This window comes from Mobula hypostoma, chromosome 23, assembly GCF_963921235.1.
Source record: "Mobula hypostoma chromosome 23, sMobHyp1.1, whole genome shotgun sequence".
NCBI classification, from domain to species: Eukaryota; Metazoa; Chordata; class Chondrichthyes; order Myliobatiformes; family Myliobatidae; genus Mobula; species Mobula hypostoma.
The window spans coordinates 43,915,052-43,936,936 of record NC_086119.1 but is presented as its reverse complement, the minus strand read 5'-3'; the positions used below and the strand labels follow the sequence as shown (position 1 = coordinate 43,936,936).

The following is a 21,885-nucleotide window of genomic DNA, read 5'->3' as shown; positions in this document are numbered from 1 at the left end:
TAAGATTTTTATATCTTGCCTTCCTTAATTGTCTTTGCTGTAATTAAAATAGTAATAGGTATTCCTTCAAAATCCCTAATGGCACCATTCTCTTAAGATTCGCGAGTGGAACTTGTGGAGACTTCAAACTCAGTATAGGGAAATTATATCGGTACTCAAACGTGACTGGGCAGTTTGTGCTCTGAGCTGTTTCAAACAAAAAAAAATCAACTTTCGCCAGAAGAAAATAATATCAATTGTTTTATTTAAAAACTAGTAAAGATACAGTCAGCTTTATCCAGTATGAGGATTTATGGATCTAATGTTATAAACTGGAAAGAAAGTACTTAATTCCACAAACTCTTAATTATTATATTTTACAAAAGGGACTTAAAACATTTCAAAAACTATGAACAGTAACATTTTATAATTCAGATTAGAGGTTGCAAATCTTTCTAATGTTCTGTGGTGCCAGGAAATACCAGCTATGAGTTAGCATTGAGTCATATATGTACATTCAAGCCTAAATGAAGTCAGTAGATTTAAGATCCAATGACTGATTAAGAAGGTGCACAGGAATCAAGCAAATTGCACTTATTTCTATTACATTAAACTATTCTTTTGAAAATCAACATGGTTATTTTTTAGTGCATTCAAAAGTTCTCCAGTGTATCATCAGCTGTAAAAACCTATCAACACGTGGAATAATTCGAAGACTCACTTCAATTTCTCATAGAAGTAAATGTACTTTTGATTTTTTTAAAAATACCCAGCTTCCTGGACCATAGTCTTAAAAAATGATACAGAAATCAACTGCATATGACATGCCAACTACAGACTACCACTCAGGTGAAAAGCAAGTATCTGCTGTTTGTCTTGTTCCCAACATGCAGTAACAAATTGATGACAATCTAGTGATTTAAAAATAGATGAATGGCTGACCAACCCCACAGTTGACTTCCTCTGGTTCAAGTTCTCATGATATGGAGCACAGACATCAGTGGAAAGATTTCAATGTTTTGGGGTTTCTCCGAACTGGGAATGCTAATGCATCACCTGCCACTACAACAGTGGCCTAAAACCATCTTAGTCTGGAAAACCTGCCACATTCATTTCACCTAAGCAAGGCACTCATGATTATGAAAGTGCATAATGGAGATCCTGTGGGCTCTGTCATGCAAATGGGTCTTTACGTTTATAAAGGAGGTCAGCCAGGGGTGTTAAAGCAGTTGAGTCGAGAGCTAACAAGGGCATTGGTATAGTTCATCAGAAGCTGAGCAGAGGCAGAAACACCTCCCAGAGACATTATGGTGGTGGAAACAAGCAGTCTTTGTGTTAATGTAAATACATGCTTCTGCTCAACACGGGGTCAGATATGATACCAAGGTTGTTAAAGATGGTTCAGCCTTAGGCTTTAATAGAGCAAGGTATTAAATCAATTGCTAAGAAATGGAATTGTGATGGGACAGGTCAATGGGTTTGATATCTCCAAAAATTATCCAGAGGGCATTTTGGATATTGGACAAGTAGTCTAGTGACTACTAGTGACAAGTTGTAATTTCACATTTGGAAGCGGACACTGCATTTTTGGATTACAGAGTAATTCAGCACAGGAGTATGCCTTTCAGGCATCACATCCATGCTGACTATTGCATCCATCCACATTCATCTTTATCTACATCAGATTATCCCTTAGCCTTTCTGTATCTGGGGAATAAAAAGCAATTGCTGTCCAGTCTTATAACTGAAATACTCCAGGGGTGAATCTCCCCTGCATTCTCTCCAGCACCTTCACATCCTACCTGTACTGTGGTGACCAGAACTGAAGATAGGAATCCAGGTTTGGCCATTAAATGTGTTGGCATGTGGAATCAGGGTTTGATTCCACGACAGTGGGATTATGTAGATGTGAAACAGGAAGGGGCTAAGTATAGGCCCTTTGGATGCATCAGAAATGACAGTGAGGGTGTGGGAAGAGAAACCATTGCCAATGACGACCAGAAATCCATTTTACAGCTAAACTTCACAAACATATTTCTTGCTAACTCAGAAGATCTGAGACTAAATTTAAAAGAAAGGTATCATGAGCTTAATGCTGTCTCTCATACAATAAGACATCTTATAAAATTAGGCAGCATCAGTCATAACATTAAAGCAGTTGCCATGAGATTGGAATGGTGGTGGTTCATATTTGATTGACGCACCTTGCTCCATGTGGTAATAAATTCAAACACGACAGAGCGTGATAGGTGCTGTGTCATTACTTTTGTCAACGCAGCAAAGGTCAAAAATTGGATAAATCTTTCCTTGAAAGACTGTATCAAATACATAGAGCAAACTCAGCTCGTCTGGATTGTCCACGTTATAGAATGAAAGTCGCCCTCCCTCATAATCAAGAAACACACCGATCTTCTGAGGCCTCACTAAGATTGAAAGCTGGATTTTGGGGTTCTGGTATGCCTCATAAATCTTCCCTTCCTTCACTCCAATCATCCAGACACCATTCTCTGGAGTCTTGTTCAACTTCCCTTTGCGTCCTGTGGTACCTTTGATAACGCCAAGGCGCCATCTCATCTTGTCATTGACAATCACTTGCCAGTAGTGCTTGCCTGAGGAAAAACCTTTGTTGGCAAGAATGCAGGTGTTGTAGTCGAATCGTTCCTGCACCAACGACAAACGCTTGAGGTATGTTCCACATTCTACCCTGGTACTACCATTGGTTATGATCAACAGCGGGTGCGCGGTGCTAGAATCTAATTTTAGTTCCTCTGGTTCTGAAAGAAACCAAACAAACAATTGCATTGAGTATTCAGGAAGCTGTAGGGAGGAAAGCTTACTGTATGAGTCACCAGAAAGATCCGAGGTTTGATCGAATTAAGAGCCGAGCCGAATTGGAAAGGTTGAGTACTGGCCGTATCGAGGCGGTGGAACCCAAGTTTGTGGGTGAGGAACGACCTGAAGTCTGGACGATTTAAACCCTGGGCCAGATTGAAATGGTCGAGGTGTCAGTGCTGCTCCACGGAATTCGTACGTCTCTGCGCTGTACTGAGGCTGTGGCCTGCAACTAGTGGACTTCTGAATCGGCTGCAGTGATGCCGTGATATTGTGAACTTCTGTTCTGAATGCTGTGTGCTTGCTTTTAATCAGCAGGCCAGGCAGCATCTATGGAAAAGATTCAACAGGCAATGTTTCAGAACTTCACCAGTCGACTGTTTACTCTTTTCCTGATGAGTTCCTCCAGCATTTTGTGTCTGTTGCTTTGGACTTACAACTTCTGCAGATATTCTCTTGTTTGTGATTGCTTTTATTGTTTGCATGTTTTGTTTTTTTTTCTCTCGCTCCCTCTGCACACTGAGTGTTTGGACGGTCTTCTTTTGTTTTGAATGGGTTCTATTGGGATTCATTGTTTTGTGGCTGTCTGTGAGGAGACAAATCTCAAGGTTGTGTAAAGTATACATACTTTAATAATAAAATGTACATTGAACTTTGAATAATAAATTCTGAGTTAAAGTTCTAAAGGATTACTTTGATGACAAATATTTCTCCGCCTGTTGGGGCTATTGCAAATCATAGCACTGAGGTGCTGCAACAAGCCTGTTTTGTCTTTCTCTTTGGTTCATTTCGGTGATACGGCTGATGTTAGCAAGGCTATTATTTTCATTCCTATTGTTACATGAGAAAGTAGTGTTAGCCCCAGCAGAATGAAGAGACAGCAAGATACATCTCAGTTTGAGTGGTGTGTGACTTAAAGGGGAACCTGCTAAGTGGTGATGGACCTATATACTGAATAGCTCGGGTTTGGGCTCATGAAAGAAACCTTGCTGAGGGGTTGCAATGACTCCTGTGCACCTTACACACTTCAGGCACAGTATGCTAAAGTTACAGGTAAAGATGGAGTTATGATCAAATCAATAGCTTTGGCTTGGATGATGTAGAGGTTCCTGGATGCAAGAAGAAACAGTTAATACTCAGGTTAATGTGCTCAGCCATTGAAAAATAAATTCCAAGTCAGTACCCCTTACAAACACAAAGTGCACCTTTACGTAAAGTGGACCAACGGAAGTCTTTCGCCAGTACTCCTGGACAGACTGGTGTCAATGCCCCCAGCAATACTAATTCAGTTCATGATCTAAGCTGGGAATAAATTTTAACCTAAATACTTTCTACATAAATCTTGTTGCCAACACCATCTTTCATCGGGATCCAATTTGCTGACAAGGCCAATTTTCAAACCCACCTGGTAAAATCCGCTTCTGCAGTCTTTTCCAAACTGTAAGTTTGATGTCATCATGCCTAAAGCCAGGCTTGAAGGAGATGGTACTGAAGGTTTTGTCTGACTCTGGCTGTGGTGTCTGTTGGCATCTAGAAAGAGAGTACATATATAAAATACCCGAATCATGGAAACCACAGTCACTAAACTGACCATAGCTAATTGATGCAGTGTATCTACTGTCAATGGGCTTTGATGCCTCTACGATTAAAGGGGAAATACTTTCTGGCTTGCAACCCTAAACAGAATAGAGGGATCTTGTCAGCTTTCTGAAAATCTCTCCTTTTCTTCTCAGTGCTTTCCAAAATGCTTCTGGAATTACTCGGTCATAGTAGTGGGCTCGAAGCTTATATAAATCAAAATCTACCGTTACATTGTGAAATTAAGTGGCATTATTTATAAGAACACAAGATAAAATTTCTTATTTTAGACTGTGTTCTAGATATTTCAAACTTTCACTCCTTAAATATTTTAGCAAAAAGATTCTTAGAGTTCCACTGGTCTTTCTATTTGTTGAGCCACAGGTAGGACTGCCCAGCTGATCAAAATCAACCACTTACTATTTAATTGCTGCCTGTTTATCGCTGGATGTTGTGAAAACGTTCACACTTCCTATGCGGAGCAGAACTTGATGGGTTAAATGGCCTAATTCTGTCCCTATATCTTATGATATACAAAAATGTGAAGCTACTTGCATACAATTTTTGGGAAGGTTTAGGCACTATGATTTAAACTGGATTCCTGAGCTATCAAACTAGCAAACTTGTCAATAAAGTGACAAGTGTGTTTGGGTGGTCTTTGCACAATTCACAATGGGCCTGCTCAAAACAAGAAAAAAACTCCAATCCCTCACTTAGATGAATCTATTGACAGTGAAAATGGGAAAAAAATACACTATTGGTAGAACTGAAGGTGAGGTAATGGATGAAATGCACATTTTTGGAGAAAATTGTGCTGTTGCATCAGCATCCTTTGTGTTGTTTTACTTCACTTTGGAAAGGCAGAGCTATTTGATTCTGATAGCCAGTTCTGATGAAGGGTCTCGGTCTGAAACGCCATCTGTACTCTTTTCCATAGATACTGCCTGGCCTGCTGAGTTCCTCCAGCATTTTGTATGTGTTGCTTGGTAGGATCTCAGATGGAGACGAGAAGGTGTACAGGAGCGAGATGTACCACTAGTTGGCTGGTGTCACAGCAGCAACCTTGCGCTCATCAACAGTAAGACCAAAGAGCTGTTTGTGGATTTCAGAAAGGGTAAAACAAGAGCATATGAACCAATCTTCACAGAGGGATCCAAAGTGGAGAGAGTGAACAATTTCAAGTTCCTGGTGTCATGATTTCTGAGGATCTAACCTGGCCCCAACATATCGATACAGCTATAAAGAAGGCAAGACAGTGGCTATTTTTCATTGAGTTTGGGGAGATTTGGTTTGTCATCTAAAACACTCGAAAACTTCTACAGATGTACAGTGGAGAGCATTCTGACAGGCTGCATCACCGTCTCGTATTGAGGTGGGGGGGAGGGGCTACTGTACAGAATTGAAAGGAGCTACAGAAAGTTGTAAAATTAGTCAGCTCCATCTTGAGTACTAGCCATAATATCCAAGACATCTTCAAGGAGCGGTCCCTCAATGAGGCAGCGTCCATTATTAAGCACCCCTATCAACCAGGACACGCTGTCTTCTCATTGTTACCATCAGGAAGGAGGTACAGAAGCCTGAAGGCACACACTCGGCGATTCAGGAACAGCTTCTTCCCCTCTGCCAAACAATTCCTAGACGGACATTGAACCTGTGAACACTACCTCACTTAAAAAAATTATTTCTGTTTTTGCACTATTTTTAGTTTAACTATTTAATATATATACACTTACTGTAATTGATTTACTTTTTTTCCTATATTTATCATGTATTGCATTGTACTGCTGCCGCTAAGTTAACAGATTTCACGACATATGACGGTGATACTAAACCTGATTCTGATTCTGAACTTCACTGCCAACTCAATGTCCAAATTTACCATTGTATCTTTTCTTCTGATAATGTCAAAATGACTCAGTCATTTTGTGTGGAAGTGGAAACAATCGATGGAGTCATGAGCAATGTCACTACTCTGGGAATAGTAACTGCTATTTCCTGTGTAAATATCACAATCATCTATTTGCTAATGCAGTACAATTATTTGTGTGAAATACTATTGTTCCTGGCATTGTTGAAGTCTATTACTAACACCCATTGTGCAATGGGAATTGACATTTCTAAACACTGAGGCTGTGATAAGAATCATTTGCAGTTTGACAAATTGGAATCATATTTAATAGAAAGGGACTTGTCTAATCAATGCAGAACTCAACACCAACATGCACCACCTTTTGTTTAAACTCAAATAAATTCTTGCAATCTTTAAACCTGCTTTGATGCTCTTCCCTATCTAGAGGTCACCTCTCTTAAACTGGTACCTGATCTCAGTAGTTTCCCTTATCAATATTTACTGAGCTCCATAAAGTACCCACTTCAATCTTAACTATCAAAGATGTTGATAAGTTAGTGCACTGGGATGAAGCAAGTTTAACCCAGTCAAGAAAATAAGAAAGCACCACTATTAAAGGAGTTATACACTGAAAATAAGGAAATATATTTTATTTGATGCCTGTTTCATCAATAGAATTTGAAATTCTTCAGAATTGATTACTGTACTCGGAATCAGAGCGGAAGATGTGTTTGGTGGTGGAGGACCAGGGTGATAAGTAGGCTCAATGAGTTAAATGGACAGTACCTAGTCTATGTATCTTTTAAAGTAAGGAATTACATACAAAAAGTTTTGATAACCAAGTGATTAGTAACTTCATGATTTAAGGAACCATTAGCTTCAGTAGTCAATTGTAGGTCTCAATACTGCAGGTTTGATGGTCACTCTGGATAACTGTACGCAGGATCAACACAAAGGGGGCAATGAGGCAGTACACAAAGCAGTCCTCACCCTCTCGAAACATTTGCATCTGATACTTAATGTGATTGAAGTCTCACATTAGCATTCTAGTCACCCACTCAGAGCAGAGATGGGTGAGTGATGTACTTAAATAAAGGACTTTCTTGCCCCAGTGATCTCCTTTCCTGATCTCCTTGACCCTAACCCACCTCCCTCCACAGTTTCCTCTTCAACCTAAATACTCCTTTTCCTCCCAGTTTTCCAGTTAGTGAAGCTGTTGATACTACAGGGCCAAAGAGCTGCTGGTATCCCAACTTCCAGACTTGGTCTCCAGCAAAGAACAAATGCAGCCATCCTTTGATAGTGCCCTTAAACCAATGCAGTGCCATAGCTCCTTTGTTAGTCGTTCCAGAGGGGTTGTTACAAACAACTCCCATTCTGCCCTCACCCAGTAGCCACACTTTCCTCCAGGGATCACTGTTGAATAGAAGGATGAATCTTTACTCATTTTTATTTTTGCATGTCCTGAATTCTGATCACTCTGGGATAGGAATCACTCCTGGTCTGTAAAGTTTAGTGCTTCCCTAGTTTCAGACTCCTGCTTCTGAACTTTTCAGGAGATTTGGCAGACTGGAGGAAATCCATACATGCCCACTGCAGGACAGCATTATTAACCTTGTTCCATCAGCACTGAATAAAGCAACAGAGAAATTGGAAATTGTACTTACCTTGAGGCAATCGAATTGTAGTCCTGCAGAATGTTGAGAAAATAAGATGAAAAGATTTTAAGAAATAAATTAGAAAGGGTAACATTAACCATTAACTTCCAATGATATTTGATATTATCACATTTCCGCATTCCCTGGACTTACCAAGAAAGCAGAGGAGTGACCTGCTATCAGTGATTGTCAATATTGTTGACCAGCAGGTTCCAGCTGACCCAGCAGGTTCCAGCTGACCCCTATCTTACACAACTATGTACTTGATTCCATTTTTCAGGGGAAGAGGCCCTGGGCTTAACTCCAGATTCCCTATAGTGATGGGTGTGCAATAGTAAAGCTACTTCTGTGTAAGATTAAATGTGTTCCATCTTTCCACAATTGGATGTCAATTCTTCAATGTTCAGAGCCTGTCTTCTCATGTTACATAGATGAAAACTTATCTAAGCATACTGCTCTTAAGAAGGTAGAAGGAGATTGATTCTTGTCAATTCTGAATTAATAGGTCATTTTTATAAATTTTTGCTTCAAGGCAAAAAATCCCTGAGGTGTAAGTATTAACACATATTACATTTGGCTAAATCTGCCAAGATCACATCAACTGTGCAGTGACCCTTGACCCTCTGATATCCTGTGAAGGTCTTCTTTCTACTTGATTCATCAGTACTATATATGTTGCAGTTATTTGACAAATGGCATGATTTGTTGGTTATTGATTACCATGTTCTTATATTGCCTTTCATTTTATTGAGGTGCAATCAATATTTCAGTGCTATAATAATAACCCAGATTGTCTCCTATTCCAATAAAGCTGATGCTATTGTGGAATTGACAAACTGACAAAAGTGCACTCTAAAATTATAATCTGCATAATGTTGAACTCTTCATCAAATTTTTGAGTTGCTGGAATCTTTGCTGAATCATCAAAATTAAATTCATTTAATAAAATATGGCTCTTCAGCAGTCAGAAAGCAGAAAGTGAGCCCACTAAGATCAGCAATAACAGGTACTTCAATTTAATAAGATATTTGTTGTTCATTACAAATGGTCAGCACGAATTTTGAAAAATGTGAGAAATAGTAAAACTACAACAACGATTAGCAGTCAGAAAGTGAATTAGAATTGACAGATTATCTAGCTGCATCCCCAATACATTATAGTTTCTACATTTAACACCTTTCCATTTTCTTAAAAGATCAGCTTTAATTTTTCACATGGATATTGAAACATCAAAAGGTACAGTGAAATGCATAAATTGCATCAATAACCAACACACTTTGAATATTTGCTGGGGGCAACCTGCGACTGTTACCAGGCTTGCAGAGCCCAGAACTTACTAACCCTAATGTGTAAGTTCCTTTCCACGCCTTGTTTGGTGCATCAGGGGGCAACCTTGCTGTTTCTTTAGTGTTTGTCTGTTTTTACGAGGCTGAGTTGCTAGCTTGACGGTCAACCCAGCACGGATGGAAAACGTGCAAGGAGCCGGCCGGATCTGAACTTGGGACCTTTTGTTCCAAGGTCCAGGTACCGATACCACTACACCACCAGCACTACCCTAACTTGTATGTCTTTTGAATGAGGGAGGAAACTTTAGCACCTGGAGGAATCCCATGCAGTCATGGGGAGAAGGTACCAACTCCTTGCCAACAGTGGTAGAAATTGAACACCAATCGCTGATCGCTGGTGCTGAAATAGCATTATGCCAACCACAATGTTACCGTCTAGACATATATTAACATTCTTTCCTATTTCTTCTGACGATTATCCATATGATTCAATCTGGGGCAGCACAGTAGCATAGTGGTTAACACAATGCTTTACAGTGCCAGTGACCTGGGTTCAATTCCCGCAGCTGCCTATAAGGAGTTTGTACGTTTCCCCTCTGTGACCGCGTGGGTTACCTCTGGGTGCTCCAGTTTCCTCCCACATTCCAAAGGTGTACCAGTTAGTAGGTTGATTGGGCATTGTAAATTGTCCCGTGATTAGGCTAGGGTTAAATTGGGGGATTGCTGGGCAGCACGGCTCAGAGGCCTATTTCGCGCTGTATCTCAATAAATAAATAAATTATAAATCAAGCTTGAATGCACAAAGGTAATTCTACTTACCCGTATGAAATCTAAGTGATTTTCATTGCCCAATTTTTTCAATGAAACCTCAACTTCCTTCAACTGCTTTAGTATTTTGGACGTCTCTTCCAATTGTTCATCAATTGTCTCAACGGCTGTGGTGCACTTTAGCTGAATGGACTGAATGAAGCTGGCCTCTTCCTCATCAACAAAACTTCTAAGTTCCTGGAACTCTTTCTGAATCACCAATTTGCAGACATCAGATTCATTCTAGTGGAGCACACACAAAAAGCGGGATAAAACTCTCTTGAGGAAAAATTGAATAAATACTTCAGAGAAAGCATAGAGCAAGAAGATTAGCAAGCAGAGCAGCAGGCTTAAAGGGAATAAACTGAACAACAATTAATAAATTATGGTTTCCCTGAAAGGAATGCTCCCTGCCGTTAGCGTGGAAAGCTGGTAAAGTAGGCGATGCAAGTTACATTAGTTTTGTCAAAGGAAGTTGCATTTTCCATGTGAATAATCAATCTGGATAGGGTCAAGGAGCACAATACACCTTCGTTAGAGCATGGAAAAAAATTGTCTGTTTCTCTGGGCAGTCCCCAGAACAAAGACCTTGTCCTGTCCTGCAAAAAGTGACTGGAGTTCACCTGCTGTTTGTAAAGTGATCAACACCATCATCACCAAAAGTTGTCTATGAGATATAATACAGATTTTACAAATGCACGATTAATAGTGAAAATGTTAAATCTACTAGTGGAATCTCACATCTTCCAAAGTGAGTTACAAAACTGGTTAATAGCAAAATTGCTCCCTGGTGGGAAGAACTCCTAGGGGTCTTAAAACAGGGGGGAAAAATTATTTCTTCATATTTCCCATCTCCACGACTTCAACCATGAGATTCCATATTGCAGCAAAGAGTTCAGGCTTCTATGACCCATGGTAGCATTTACAATATCGACCTACTAACTCAGATGATTCGAGAAAACTCTCCTAATATCTTACGTGTTTTGTAAGTGGCACAACATTTTTTTATATAAAAGATATAAAGATATAAAAGCAAAATGGAAGAAAATGTAATGCATTACATATTCTGTATTGTGTCATTCCTTCAATAAAAATAATTTTTTTTTAGAATGGCAGAACATTTTAAAATAGTATAAACAGATTAAGTATTTGTTCTGTTATTCTGCTTTATTACATTTATATATGTGTAGTTATGGTAGATTTATCATGAATAGTATTGTCACGGATTCAGCAGTACAGCAGATTCAGCCGTGAATATGCACGTGTCAGCTAATTATTTCATTGTGATAGTATTTAACTCCATTCATTCCGTCATAGTATTTGTCAAGACTTGGACACAGCAACACTTCATTGCCTGCTTGCATTCGGCCTTGTCTGAGAAATTGGACTGTTGAGTCAACTAACTCTGAACACTAGTGGTATTCATTTTGTTCTTAGTTGATCTTTTCAATCATAGTGTAGGCTTCGCTTTCCTTTTGAGAGTTTTAGTTAACAGCCCTGTTTGGCCTAGCATTTATTGTTTTCTTTTCCCTTTAACACTGTTTGCATTAAAGTCTGTGAACTATCGATCTGCTTCAGTGTCCCTCACTCCACACCTGGGCCATATCCGCAGGGGTGACAAGTAAAGTCTTAAACCTGTTATTTTTTGGAAAGAACAGAAAAACAAAGGCAAATTATGCAACACCCGAGTAAGTTGGTGAACAATGTGGCGCACATCTTTCCTTCGCAGAATACACGATGCTACAGTGATCACAGAAAGACTGTGTCTACCTATGGACACTCTTCCATCTAATAAAGATAAATAGAGCCATATAGCACAGATAGAGCACAGGAAGAGTCCCAACTGTCCACACCTATCTACACCAATTCCATTTCTCAGCACTCAACTCATTGTCTATGGCATGTAATTTTAAATGCTCATCCAAATACACTGTAAGTGTTGCAAATTACATGCACCTGTATTCAAAAAGTAGTAATTTTTGTCACTGATAGTTGGCAAAAAGTAAGCAGTAAGACAATTCTGAACTGTTTTGCTCACTTTGATTTCAAGCATTCAGGCTTGGAGATGCCAGAAGTAGCTGGTAGTAAAGATGAAACAATTCTTCAACAAGTTGGAACTATGAAGAATTTGAAGATATCGACAATCATCTTGAATATTACAATGAAAATGAAAATTTGGAGGATGTAATTGTATAAAGACAGTCCACTTTCTGCACTAGGTGCCTGCACTGATTTTGTTCATTTATAGTCAATCAAAAGAACACGGCAGGTACACTTGATGAATTCCTGCATCAATAACTATTAGGAACTACAGTTTTATAGTTTTAGTAGCATTGTTAGTGTTCTAATTTGTTCTATGTTTCATTTAAATGCATAACTTATTACTCAGTTAAATAGTCGTTAGATTTTTTATATGTTTTTAACTATTTCCATGAAACTTTGGCTAATTGGTGCAGTCGCTTAATTGGGCCAAAATATCCTAGTCCCAAAGTGTCCTAATTAACCAGAATCCACTGTATCTCCACAATCTACATCTCTCATAACATTGTATGCCAGCCATACATACATGTGAACTACTGTGACAACTGTTGCCACCAAGAGAGTTTTAGAAGAACGCCTTTCAGAACATGCTGTGTGGTAGGGATCGACACTGCCAAGAAAACTGATGATAAAGTTCTCTTATAAAGAATTGTTGGATTTTATATCAAAGAAGAACAATAAAAAATTATCTTTTCAAAAAGAAAGCATGCAGGAAACATCATAAACCACCCCAGGAGTTATTAGACTCACCATAATACGGGCTCTGTTGTGTTTTAATTTGTTTATGTGTCTCTCCATGTTGTTCTTTTGCATCTGAGCTTCTGTTATAAGCAAAGCAAGTTGTTCCTGTGAAGAAAAACAACACCAAAAGGCTAAGGTTTCTTCTCAAGACATAAATCTTACCCAAATCAGTTTTCCTACCTTCCTTCATCATACTTACTCATAAGTTAATATTTTCCATTTCGACAGCACAAAGGTACATTTTATTATCAAATATGTATGCAGAATACAACTCTGAGATTTGCCTTCTCCAGATAGCCATAAAATACAGTAACCATAGAAGTAAATGAAAGAAAGACATCAAAAACTCGCAAACGCCAAACCCCCGCCAACCCCTCCCTCACACAAAAACTAACATATTCCCCCACATGGAAAACAACAAGAACATCAAACCCCAAACCCCAGCTGCCAATTGGCAACAAGAAAGAATGAGCAAGAAAGAGGCCAATATGAACTACAGTCCAATCCATAAATCTCAGACTTTCAATAACAACTCCGAGAGCATTGGGGGGGGGGGGTGGCTCAAATTAGCGGCATCTCCAAGGGAAGCTGATGGTTGTGGGAAGAGAAAACGGGAGCAGTGCATTGATGAGGTCTGTGTGGCTCCAAATGGTAGGTTCGGGGAGCAAAGCAAGACAGATCCATAACTGGCTCAATGGTATGAAGCCAAGATTAATGGTTGATGGAAGGTGTGTGACTGGAAAGGGATGGATAGTGGAGTTCCACAGGGTTATTACTCGGTTTCTTTCTTTTTGCAATAAAGATTAATAATTCACGGTAACACTAAACTGTTTATGCACGTAATTGAGGAGGAAAGCTTTCAACTGTAGGAAGGTATGGGCAGAAATGTGGAAAGTGGAACGTAATCCAGAAAACGTAAGACATTGCATTTGGAAGGTGCAGCAAGAGTAAGTACGCATAGTGCAAGGTAGGATATAAAGTGGAGCAGAAGGGAAATGGGCTTTTGACTCACAAGATGGTTAAAAAGGCATATGGGATGCTTTCCTTTCCTTACCTGAGACATAGAATATAAAGCAAATATGTTATACTGTAACTCTATACCAGATGAGTTGTCCCACAGTTTGAATACTACCCTGATCATCTGTTTACAGGAAATGCGATTGTATTTGAGAAAAGTACAGAGAAGACCTTTAAGGATGATTCTGGGATGGGAAAACTACCTACGAGGAAAGATTGGTTAACTTTGGGATATTTACTTTGGAATGGAGGAGGCTTCATCTGAGGTGAATTCATTTATGAGGGGTTAAACAGAGGGCTTATTTTCTTTAGCAGAGGGATCAAAAACCAGGAGGTAGAGATTTAAAATAATTGGTAGAAGACAAAGAGAAGAAATGATGAAAAAAAGTTTTTCACCTTGAGAGTGCTGAGGGTCTGAAACCCACTACTGAAAAATGAAAAGGCAGAATCACTTATCACATTTTAAAAAGTACTTTGATGTGCACTGCCAGGATATGAACAGTGTTCAGAGGAGGGGTTAAGCTAGTTGGCTCTTCATCAGGGTGAACAGTTGCTTTCATTTGTTGTAACTTTTCTATGATTCCATTCAGAAATGCTTTATTAACAAAACTAGTGGGATCACATGACATGATTAGTCTATGTCTAAAGACACATCAGGATCCAGAACACTGCAACTCATTGCACACACACAGAATACTGGAGGAACTCAGCAGGCCAGGCAGCATCTATGGAAAAGAGTAAACAGTCGATGTTTACTCTGAGGGCCTGAGACCCTTCTTCGGGACCGGGGGGGGGGGGGAGAAGATCCATGAATTAAAAGGTGGGGGGAGGAGAAATAGGCTATCTGAATGGTGATGGGTGAGGCCAGGTGGGTGGGAAAGGTCAAGGGCTGGAGAAGAAAGAATCTGATAGGTGAGGAGAGTGGACAATAGGAGAAAGGGAAGGAGGAGGGGACTCAGGAAGTAATAGGCAGGTGAGAAGCAGTAAAAGATCAGAGTGGGGAATAAAGGGAGGGGAAACCTTGTGCCAAGATGAGGTCACACTCAGAGTGGAGGAACAACGCCTTATATTCTATCTCCAATCTGATGGTATGAATATCGATTTCTCCTTCTGGTGAACCAAATTCCTCAGCCCCGCTCCCCCATTCCCCACTCTAGTTCCTCCAGCATTGTGTGTGTGTTGCTTTGGGTTTCCAGCACCTGCAGATTTTCTTGTGACTGCAACTCATTGCTTTATGCCTTGTTCACAGTATCTCATGTGCCAATCGTGTATTTTGCTTGACATTAGAAATGGTCTTATGCAGCTCAAGTGGCAACAGTGTTTTGCAAAACTGGGTAATCCTTCTAGACCACAGTTTTGCACATCTGTTTGGTCACACTGTCATCGGATGGGGACAAACAAATAAAGGAGACTGCTTCTCCATTCACAAAGGTCTTTACATCAGTGCAGTTCCTCTACATTCACACCCCAGAACCACTGATAACTAAAAATTGATCAATCTCTTTCTTGACTGTAGTGAGTGATCGAGCTTTGACAGCCCCCGTGGATAGAAAATTCCAAAGGTTCACATCTCTGGGTGAAGAAATTTCTTCTCATTTCCATCTCACATGCTTATTCTGAGGCCGTAATTTGACCAATGATTCAGAACATCAAAGTTGCCCGAACAGTCATGGGTGAATGCTTTTCATCTACTGAGCCCATCGGATTGACACTCCAAGTACTATTTTTAATTCTTTTCATGTAAATTTATAACAAATCTGATTTTTGTCAGTTGAGTAGAATCTGTTAGTACTGTTATACTCCAGACTTCGGAATCCCATTGTGGCCCTTCATTAGTCAAGGCTAAGCATTTATTTTTCTATTTATCGAGATTCAGCCTGGAATAGGCCCTTCTGGCCCTTTGATCTGCGCCGCCCAGCAATTCCTCAACTTCATCCTAGCCTAACCATGGGACAATTTACAACGACCAATTAACCTACCTACCAGTACGTCTTTACTCAGTGGAAGGAAACCGGGGTACCTGGAGGACTCCCACATGGTCACAGTGGGAACGTATGTACTCACTACAGGCAGTGGAAGGAATTGAGCCTGAGTCGCGGGCACTGTAAAGTGTTGTGCGAACCACTATGCAGTGGCACCTTCTCAATTCACATCTTGGTTGACCATGGATGTGCCCTAGCTGTCTCTATGATACGCAAGCCAGGCCAGTACGATATGGAGAGCAAACTGTTACCAAACAGCTGATGAATCCAAAGGAATGGCAGAGTTGGCATCAGCAGCGTCACAGGAGTTTCCAGTCAGCGTTGAACTCAATGTAGGACTGCCATAGGGACTCCAGCTCTGGATTTTTCCTCGGGGTTTACTCCGGAAGCCTTCCCCCTGAGTGGGTAGAGCTGCAAGGCAGCGGAGGTTTGAGATCAGAGTTTTCCTTCTCCTACGTGAGCTGCCAACCATGCAGGACGAGCCCCATCTGCCCAAAACAACAGGTTCTTAGGTGCCAGTAAACGGCCTTTGCCCCTTCTCCTGTCAGTAGAAGCAGTTCAACCAGGCTGAGCAGCTAAGCCACACGTGGCCAAGAGCTGGACTTGTTTGTTTGTGGCAGTGTGAGACTGGGAACATTTAAAAGGTAGTGGGAGCTTATCCCCACTACCACCCCTCAGCTAAAACAACCTTAAGGAACCTGGAATCCCATTAACAACTCAGAGATCTATCACCTTGATAGAAAAGATCCCTCTTCTACAGATCTGCGGGTATTTGGATACAGGAGGATATTTGGATTTGCACCAGAATTAGCATTGTCCCTTCGATCTATCCTTTCCCTTATCTAACCTTTCTTCTCAAATATTATTCTGTTTCCTTTTAACTGATGGTGCAGCTTGTCTCAGAAGCAGTTCATGTTCAAATCGTTGTGTGGAAAAATTAACTTTTACTTTCATGCTTTGCACTTTAACTGATAGTCCTGCAGGAAACCTGTGCATTGATTTAAATACCGCTAACCGTTTCAGGCCCACTGAAATCCAAAGGCTGCTGGCTGTACAAAAATGACTTAAATGAGATGGAGACAACAGAGAGACTGCAGATGCTAGAAGTCTCGAGCAACGCACACAAATGCTGAGGACCTCCCAGCAGATCAGGCAGCATCTATGGAGGGAAATGGGCAGTCAGCATTTCAGGTGAAGAGCCTTCATCAGGACTGGAGTGAATTAGGGACTAATTGATTGACATACGACATACGTTATATGACATGAATTTACTGAAATAGTAAATGTTAATATTAACATGTTAACACAATTCAGTACAAGCAATGTCTAATGTTAAGTAAAGCTTTTAAGTGCTTTCATGTTGTGCCTTTGTTCAAACGAATGGTCATCTGCTGAACGCTAGCAGAAGGAATATTGCTGATACCAAGGGAGAAGTCACAATTAATGTGCGATATGATATCAGTTTTACATTACCGCTTCATTGAACTGAAACTATCCACATCAGGGTGTGTGCTTCTGATGGAAATGATGCTAGAAAACTCACCAATTTTAGAAAGGGTTAGGGTTTAGCACACTGATATCGCACTCCACACTCAGTCACACTGCAAATCCCCTTCCCCACCCCATCCACCAGTGGAGGAAAGACAAAAGGAAAACTTTGACCTGCAGTCTGGATTCATACATCAGTATTGACTTGCAGAGTAGAAATTGATAAGTTAGCAAGGCAGCAAGAATGCCTGTTTTTTTTTGTAAATTCCAGAGAAAGAATAATCCACAACCAGATAAACATCTCTGGCAGTAATGCTAGGGATCGAATTTAGGCTGTGTGTGAAGTACAATTAACCTCTATTGAGTTTAAATAAATTGAAGTAAAACGAGTATAAAAATTTGCAAGTTTGCTTGTTTTACAAATTCATAGAAATGCCAAGCCAAATTTAACACTTAATTCGCATTAACCTGTGACAGTGTAAAACTCTATTAATGACTATAGTACAGAGAAGCTGGGTGAGGAACAAAGAACCCCTCCAATCACATTACTAGACATTCAGCAGACACAGACAGAATCAGTGCTCTACACTGCCATGTATTTAATATTTGAGTAATCTTGTTTTATATATATAGTTTGATTAAACATTCTTGTTCATTTAAATAATTAATTACAGGTTATATGTAAAAATTTATGAATTGCATATGTCATCACGCTACCACGTGATATGAACATGCCTCGCTTAAAGTAAACACAAAGTTAGACTTACCTTTTGGACTCCTGTGTCTTCCTTTGAAGTAGTTTAATGTTTTGAAGTTACAAAACATAATATACATACTATTATTTACTACACTGATTATATAGCTAATCTGTGCTATTAAAATAATTTTGCTTTTCAACAGCAGATTTAAAAACATCTACAACTCCTTTCTTCTTTTGTTTTAGAACTGTAAGATCGTAGCCTAGGGCCTCTAATCCACATACTTATTCTGTCTTATTGTGGTTACGCAATCATAAATTACTTCCTGTATTGTTCCAGTTATTTTGTCCCTTCTACATATAATGTGTAATTTGATAATTTGATTCATCTCCACTGGTCACAATTAATAAATGTCAGTCATTTTCCTTAAGGTCAACAAGTCAAACTGTATCACTATAGCTCCTCTGGTCATCCATGCGACTGGATTCTACTAAAGGCAACTGCATAGACTCCCGAAGTTGATCTTTCAAGGCAAATTCTTCTTGACATCTAACAATCTTATTCCTAATCAAACAGTAATATGACATAATATGACATAACATAGAAGAAAGCCATTTGTTTAATCTGCCTCTGCTTGGTCTTGTAATATGATTTGTTTTTGTAATTCTTTTGGGCAGCTCATATTACAAAATAAAATGTATTTCTTTGATACATGCTTATTAATTCAAATGCCTTCATTGTATACCAACTGTATCAAAACCCTTCATGATTTCAAACGTTGCTATTAACTCTTCCTGCAACCTTATTTGTTCCAAGCAAATGAGTTCATTGGCCCTGATATAAAGTCTTGATTCTGTATGTATTTATAGTTCTCAGAAACAGACACATTATTGCATCTGATGTCTATCTAATGGTTTGTAAAATTTCCATGCTTTTGTATTCAAACATTAATGTATTAAAGTAAAATAATCAACTGTTATTTTAACAACTTTGCTAATATCTCCAGCTAATGTCAAAGACTTGTGTACAATCATCCCAATGTCTGTCATTTCAATATAGTCTTTAAAATTGTATCAGTTATTTCATTTTGTCTCATTCCATTCTTTCATTGAAAATGCATGAGCTTTTTATTGGAGGAGATGGTACATAATTGCAGTTTATTGTGGGTCACATCTCTATTTAATCATTATTTGCTGGTTATTAAAAATAATAAATTTAATCAGAAATGTGATACCTTACTTCATTGCAGAGTCACCTCATTTTATAGACAAGTTAATATTATTGCAGTCGTGTCTAGCCCAACAGACAGTTGAACTTAATTGCAGTGTTATCTAGTCCTATACCCGAACAAAATTAATTGATTAAGTTATGTAACTTTATTGTAGTGTTACTTAATCTTGTACACAATCTAATTTGATTGCAGTGGTCTGGGTGAGTGATCATGTACTGTCCTAGACCCACTACCACAGTCACATATCCTTCTGACCATATACTCACCTAGACCCACTACCACAGTCACATATCCTTCAGACCATATACTCACCCAGACCCGCTACCACAGCCACATATCCTTCAGACCATATACTCACCTAGACCCACTACCACAGTCACATATCCTTCAGACCATATACTCACCCAGACCCACTACCACAGCCACATATCCTTCAGACCATATACTCACCCAGACCCACTACCAGTCACATATCCTTCAGACCATATACTCACCCAGACCCACTACCACAGTCACATATCCTTCAGACCATATACTCACCCAGACCCACTACCAGTCATATATCCTTCTGACCATATACTCACCTAGACCCACTACCAGTCACATATCCTTCAGACCATATACTCACCCAGACCCACTACCACAGTCACATATCCTTCAGACCATATACTCACCCAGACCCGCTACTAGTCACATATCCTTCTGACATGTACTCACCCAGACCCACTACCACATATCCTTCTTTTCCACCTAGCCTCTTTCCCCTCCCCCTTCCTTCTCAAGTCCTGAAGAAGGGTCTTAGCTTGAAACTTCAACTATCTATTCATTTCTATTGCTGCTGCCTGGCCTGCTGAGTTCCTCCAGCATTTCCTGCGTGTGTTGCTTTGGATTTCCAGCATCTGCTGACTTGCTTGTGCTATCAGTCTGATTTATTATCCCTCTCAACCCCATTCTCCTACCTCCTCCCTGTAACCTTTGACACCCTTAGTAATCAAGAATCTATCAACCTCTACTTTATATATCCCTAATTACTTGACCCCCACAGCCATTTGTGGCAATGAATTCACCGTCGTCTAGCTGAAGAAATTCCTCCTCATCTCTGTTCTAAAGGGACCCCCTGAATCTGAAGCTGTGCCTAGGCTCCCCCACTATAAGAAAAATCTTCTCCACGTCCACTCTATGCAGGCCTTTCAATATTTGTTAGATTTCAATTATTCTTCTAAATGCTGGCGAGTACAGGCCCAGAGTCCATCAAACGATCCTCATACGTTTCTTCTTTCACTCTTGGGATCACTCTCATGAACCTCCTCTAGACCCTCTCCAATGCCAGCACACAGTTTACTAGATAAGGAGCCCAAAACTGCTCCAAGTGTGGTCTGACCAATGCCTTTTTAAGCCTCAGCATTACATCCTGACTTTTATATTCCAGTCCTCTCAAAAAGACAATGCATTTGCCTTTCCCACTACTGACCCAACCTGCGATATTTTTAAATACTCAGTTCTCACGTTGATCATAACCCAACGCTCCGTCCACACTGCTGAGTGCTGTGAGGAAAAGTAGGAACTGTTTCGGCAGCTCAGTGCTGTAGATGTACTCACTTCAAAGGGCTTTGGAGCCTGTTGCACCCCCCCCCCCAGCCTTACCCCCACAAACGGCAACAAAGGGGCTCTGCTTAATCTGCTGGTAGTCACAGTCAACATACAGAAAAGTAAAGCATTGATTATTACCTTCATCCTCCCATACACACTGGAGAGGGGGGTTAATTTATGTTGCTTGTGTTGTCCTATGATTCCGCAGAGCCCACATATTATCTGCTGGTCATTTTCGCAGTAGAGGCTCAGGGGGTTATGGTGATCCCTGCAGTTTTCCTGATTACCGCTGGATCCACTTATTACTGTCAAGGTGTCAATAACACGTGCCAGTGAGACGTTTGGGGAAGAGCTGCTGCAGTCCACTGTCTTCCGACACACGGGGCAAGTAAAGTAGTTGTCCAGGTTTGAGGAAAGAGAGAGGACACAGTTCTTGCAGTAGCTATGACCGCACTGGAGCATCAAGGGCTGCTTGAAGACCTCCAGACAAATAGGGCACAACAGCTGGTCCTCCAAGCACTGGAAATTCTGCTTTGCTGCCATGTTTTAAACTACAAACGTATCTCCCTCAGTTGTCCCAAGCTCTGCCTCTTATCATTGTTTTGAGTACTTTCAGCAAGGTGGAGGAAGGTATCGCTGAGTACGGAAATCATATGATCTTGTTTTTTTTTAAAAGTGGGTGACGACATTTTATTTACCATAGATTATTTTAGAATTAGCTCAGTATTTGGCATTTCACTATGTACCTTTGAGATGTCAAATTTTCATCAAACTTTTTACATTTCCCTTCAGAAAGTAGGTTTTATATTCCCTTTATATTTATATTGGTCGTTATATTTTCCTTCTGTTGTCTCAAAGTTCAAAGTAAATTTATTATCAAAGCATGTATCTGTCAGCATGAGGAGCAAGGAAAGATGGCACCAGTGGATTTTGCAGACCCAGGCAACTTCCTCCAGTTCGTCCATGATACAGCTTATTTTTCTTCTCTTATGTCTTCCTTTTCTTTTCGAGGAGGTTGTGGTTCTGTCAGAGTCTGTCTTCTTCGCAAGCGGTGGATTTTCAGACAACTGTGCAGCCTAGTACTTCGCTATCTCGAGGAACGGTCTGGA

At 40.1% G+C, this 21,885-nt stretch overlaps 1 protein-coding gene across 1 annotated transcript; it reads right to left on the bottom strand.

The window, feature by feature from the left end:
- Positions 1-276: 276 nt before the first annotated feature.
- On the bottom strand, positions 277-21,319 carry LOC134336653 (E3 ubiquitin-protein ligase TRIM50-like). The gene is made up of 6 exons (XM_063030993.1): positions 20,915-21,319; positions 12,780-12,875; positions 10,002-10,232; positions 7,906-7,928; positions 4,217-4,341; positions 277-2,753 (listed from the first exon to the last, which is right to left on the bottom strand). The coding sequence occupies exons 1-6, from the start codon at positions 21,317-21,319 to the stop codon at positions 2,206-2,208; spliced, it is 1,428 nt and encodes a 475-aa protein (XP_062887063.1). The 3' UTR covers positions 277-2,205.
- Positions 21,320-21,885: the final 566 nt, after the last annotated feature.

Bases quoted from the DNA above. Each gene is read 5' to 3' on its own strand.
- LOC134336653 (XM_063030993.1), bottom strand. From the start codon at position 21,319: ATGGCAGCAAAGCAGAATTTCCAGTGCTTGGAGGACCAGCTGTTGTGC. The intron at 7,929-10,001 runs GTAAGTAGAATT...AACATTCTGCAG, and splicing joins ATCACTTAGATTTCATACGG to GACTACAATTCGATTGCCTC. The intron at 4,342-7,905 runs GTAAGTACAATT...CTCTCTTTCTAG, and splicing joins TACAATTCGATTGCCTCAAG to ATGCCAACAGACACCACAGC.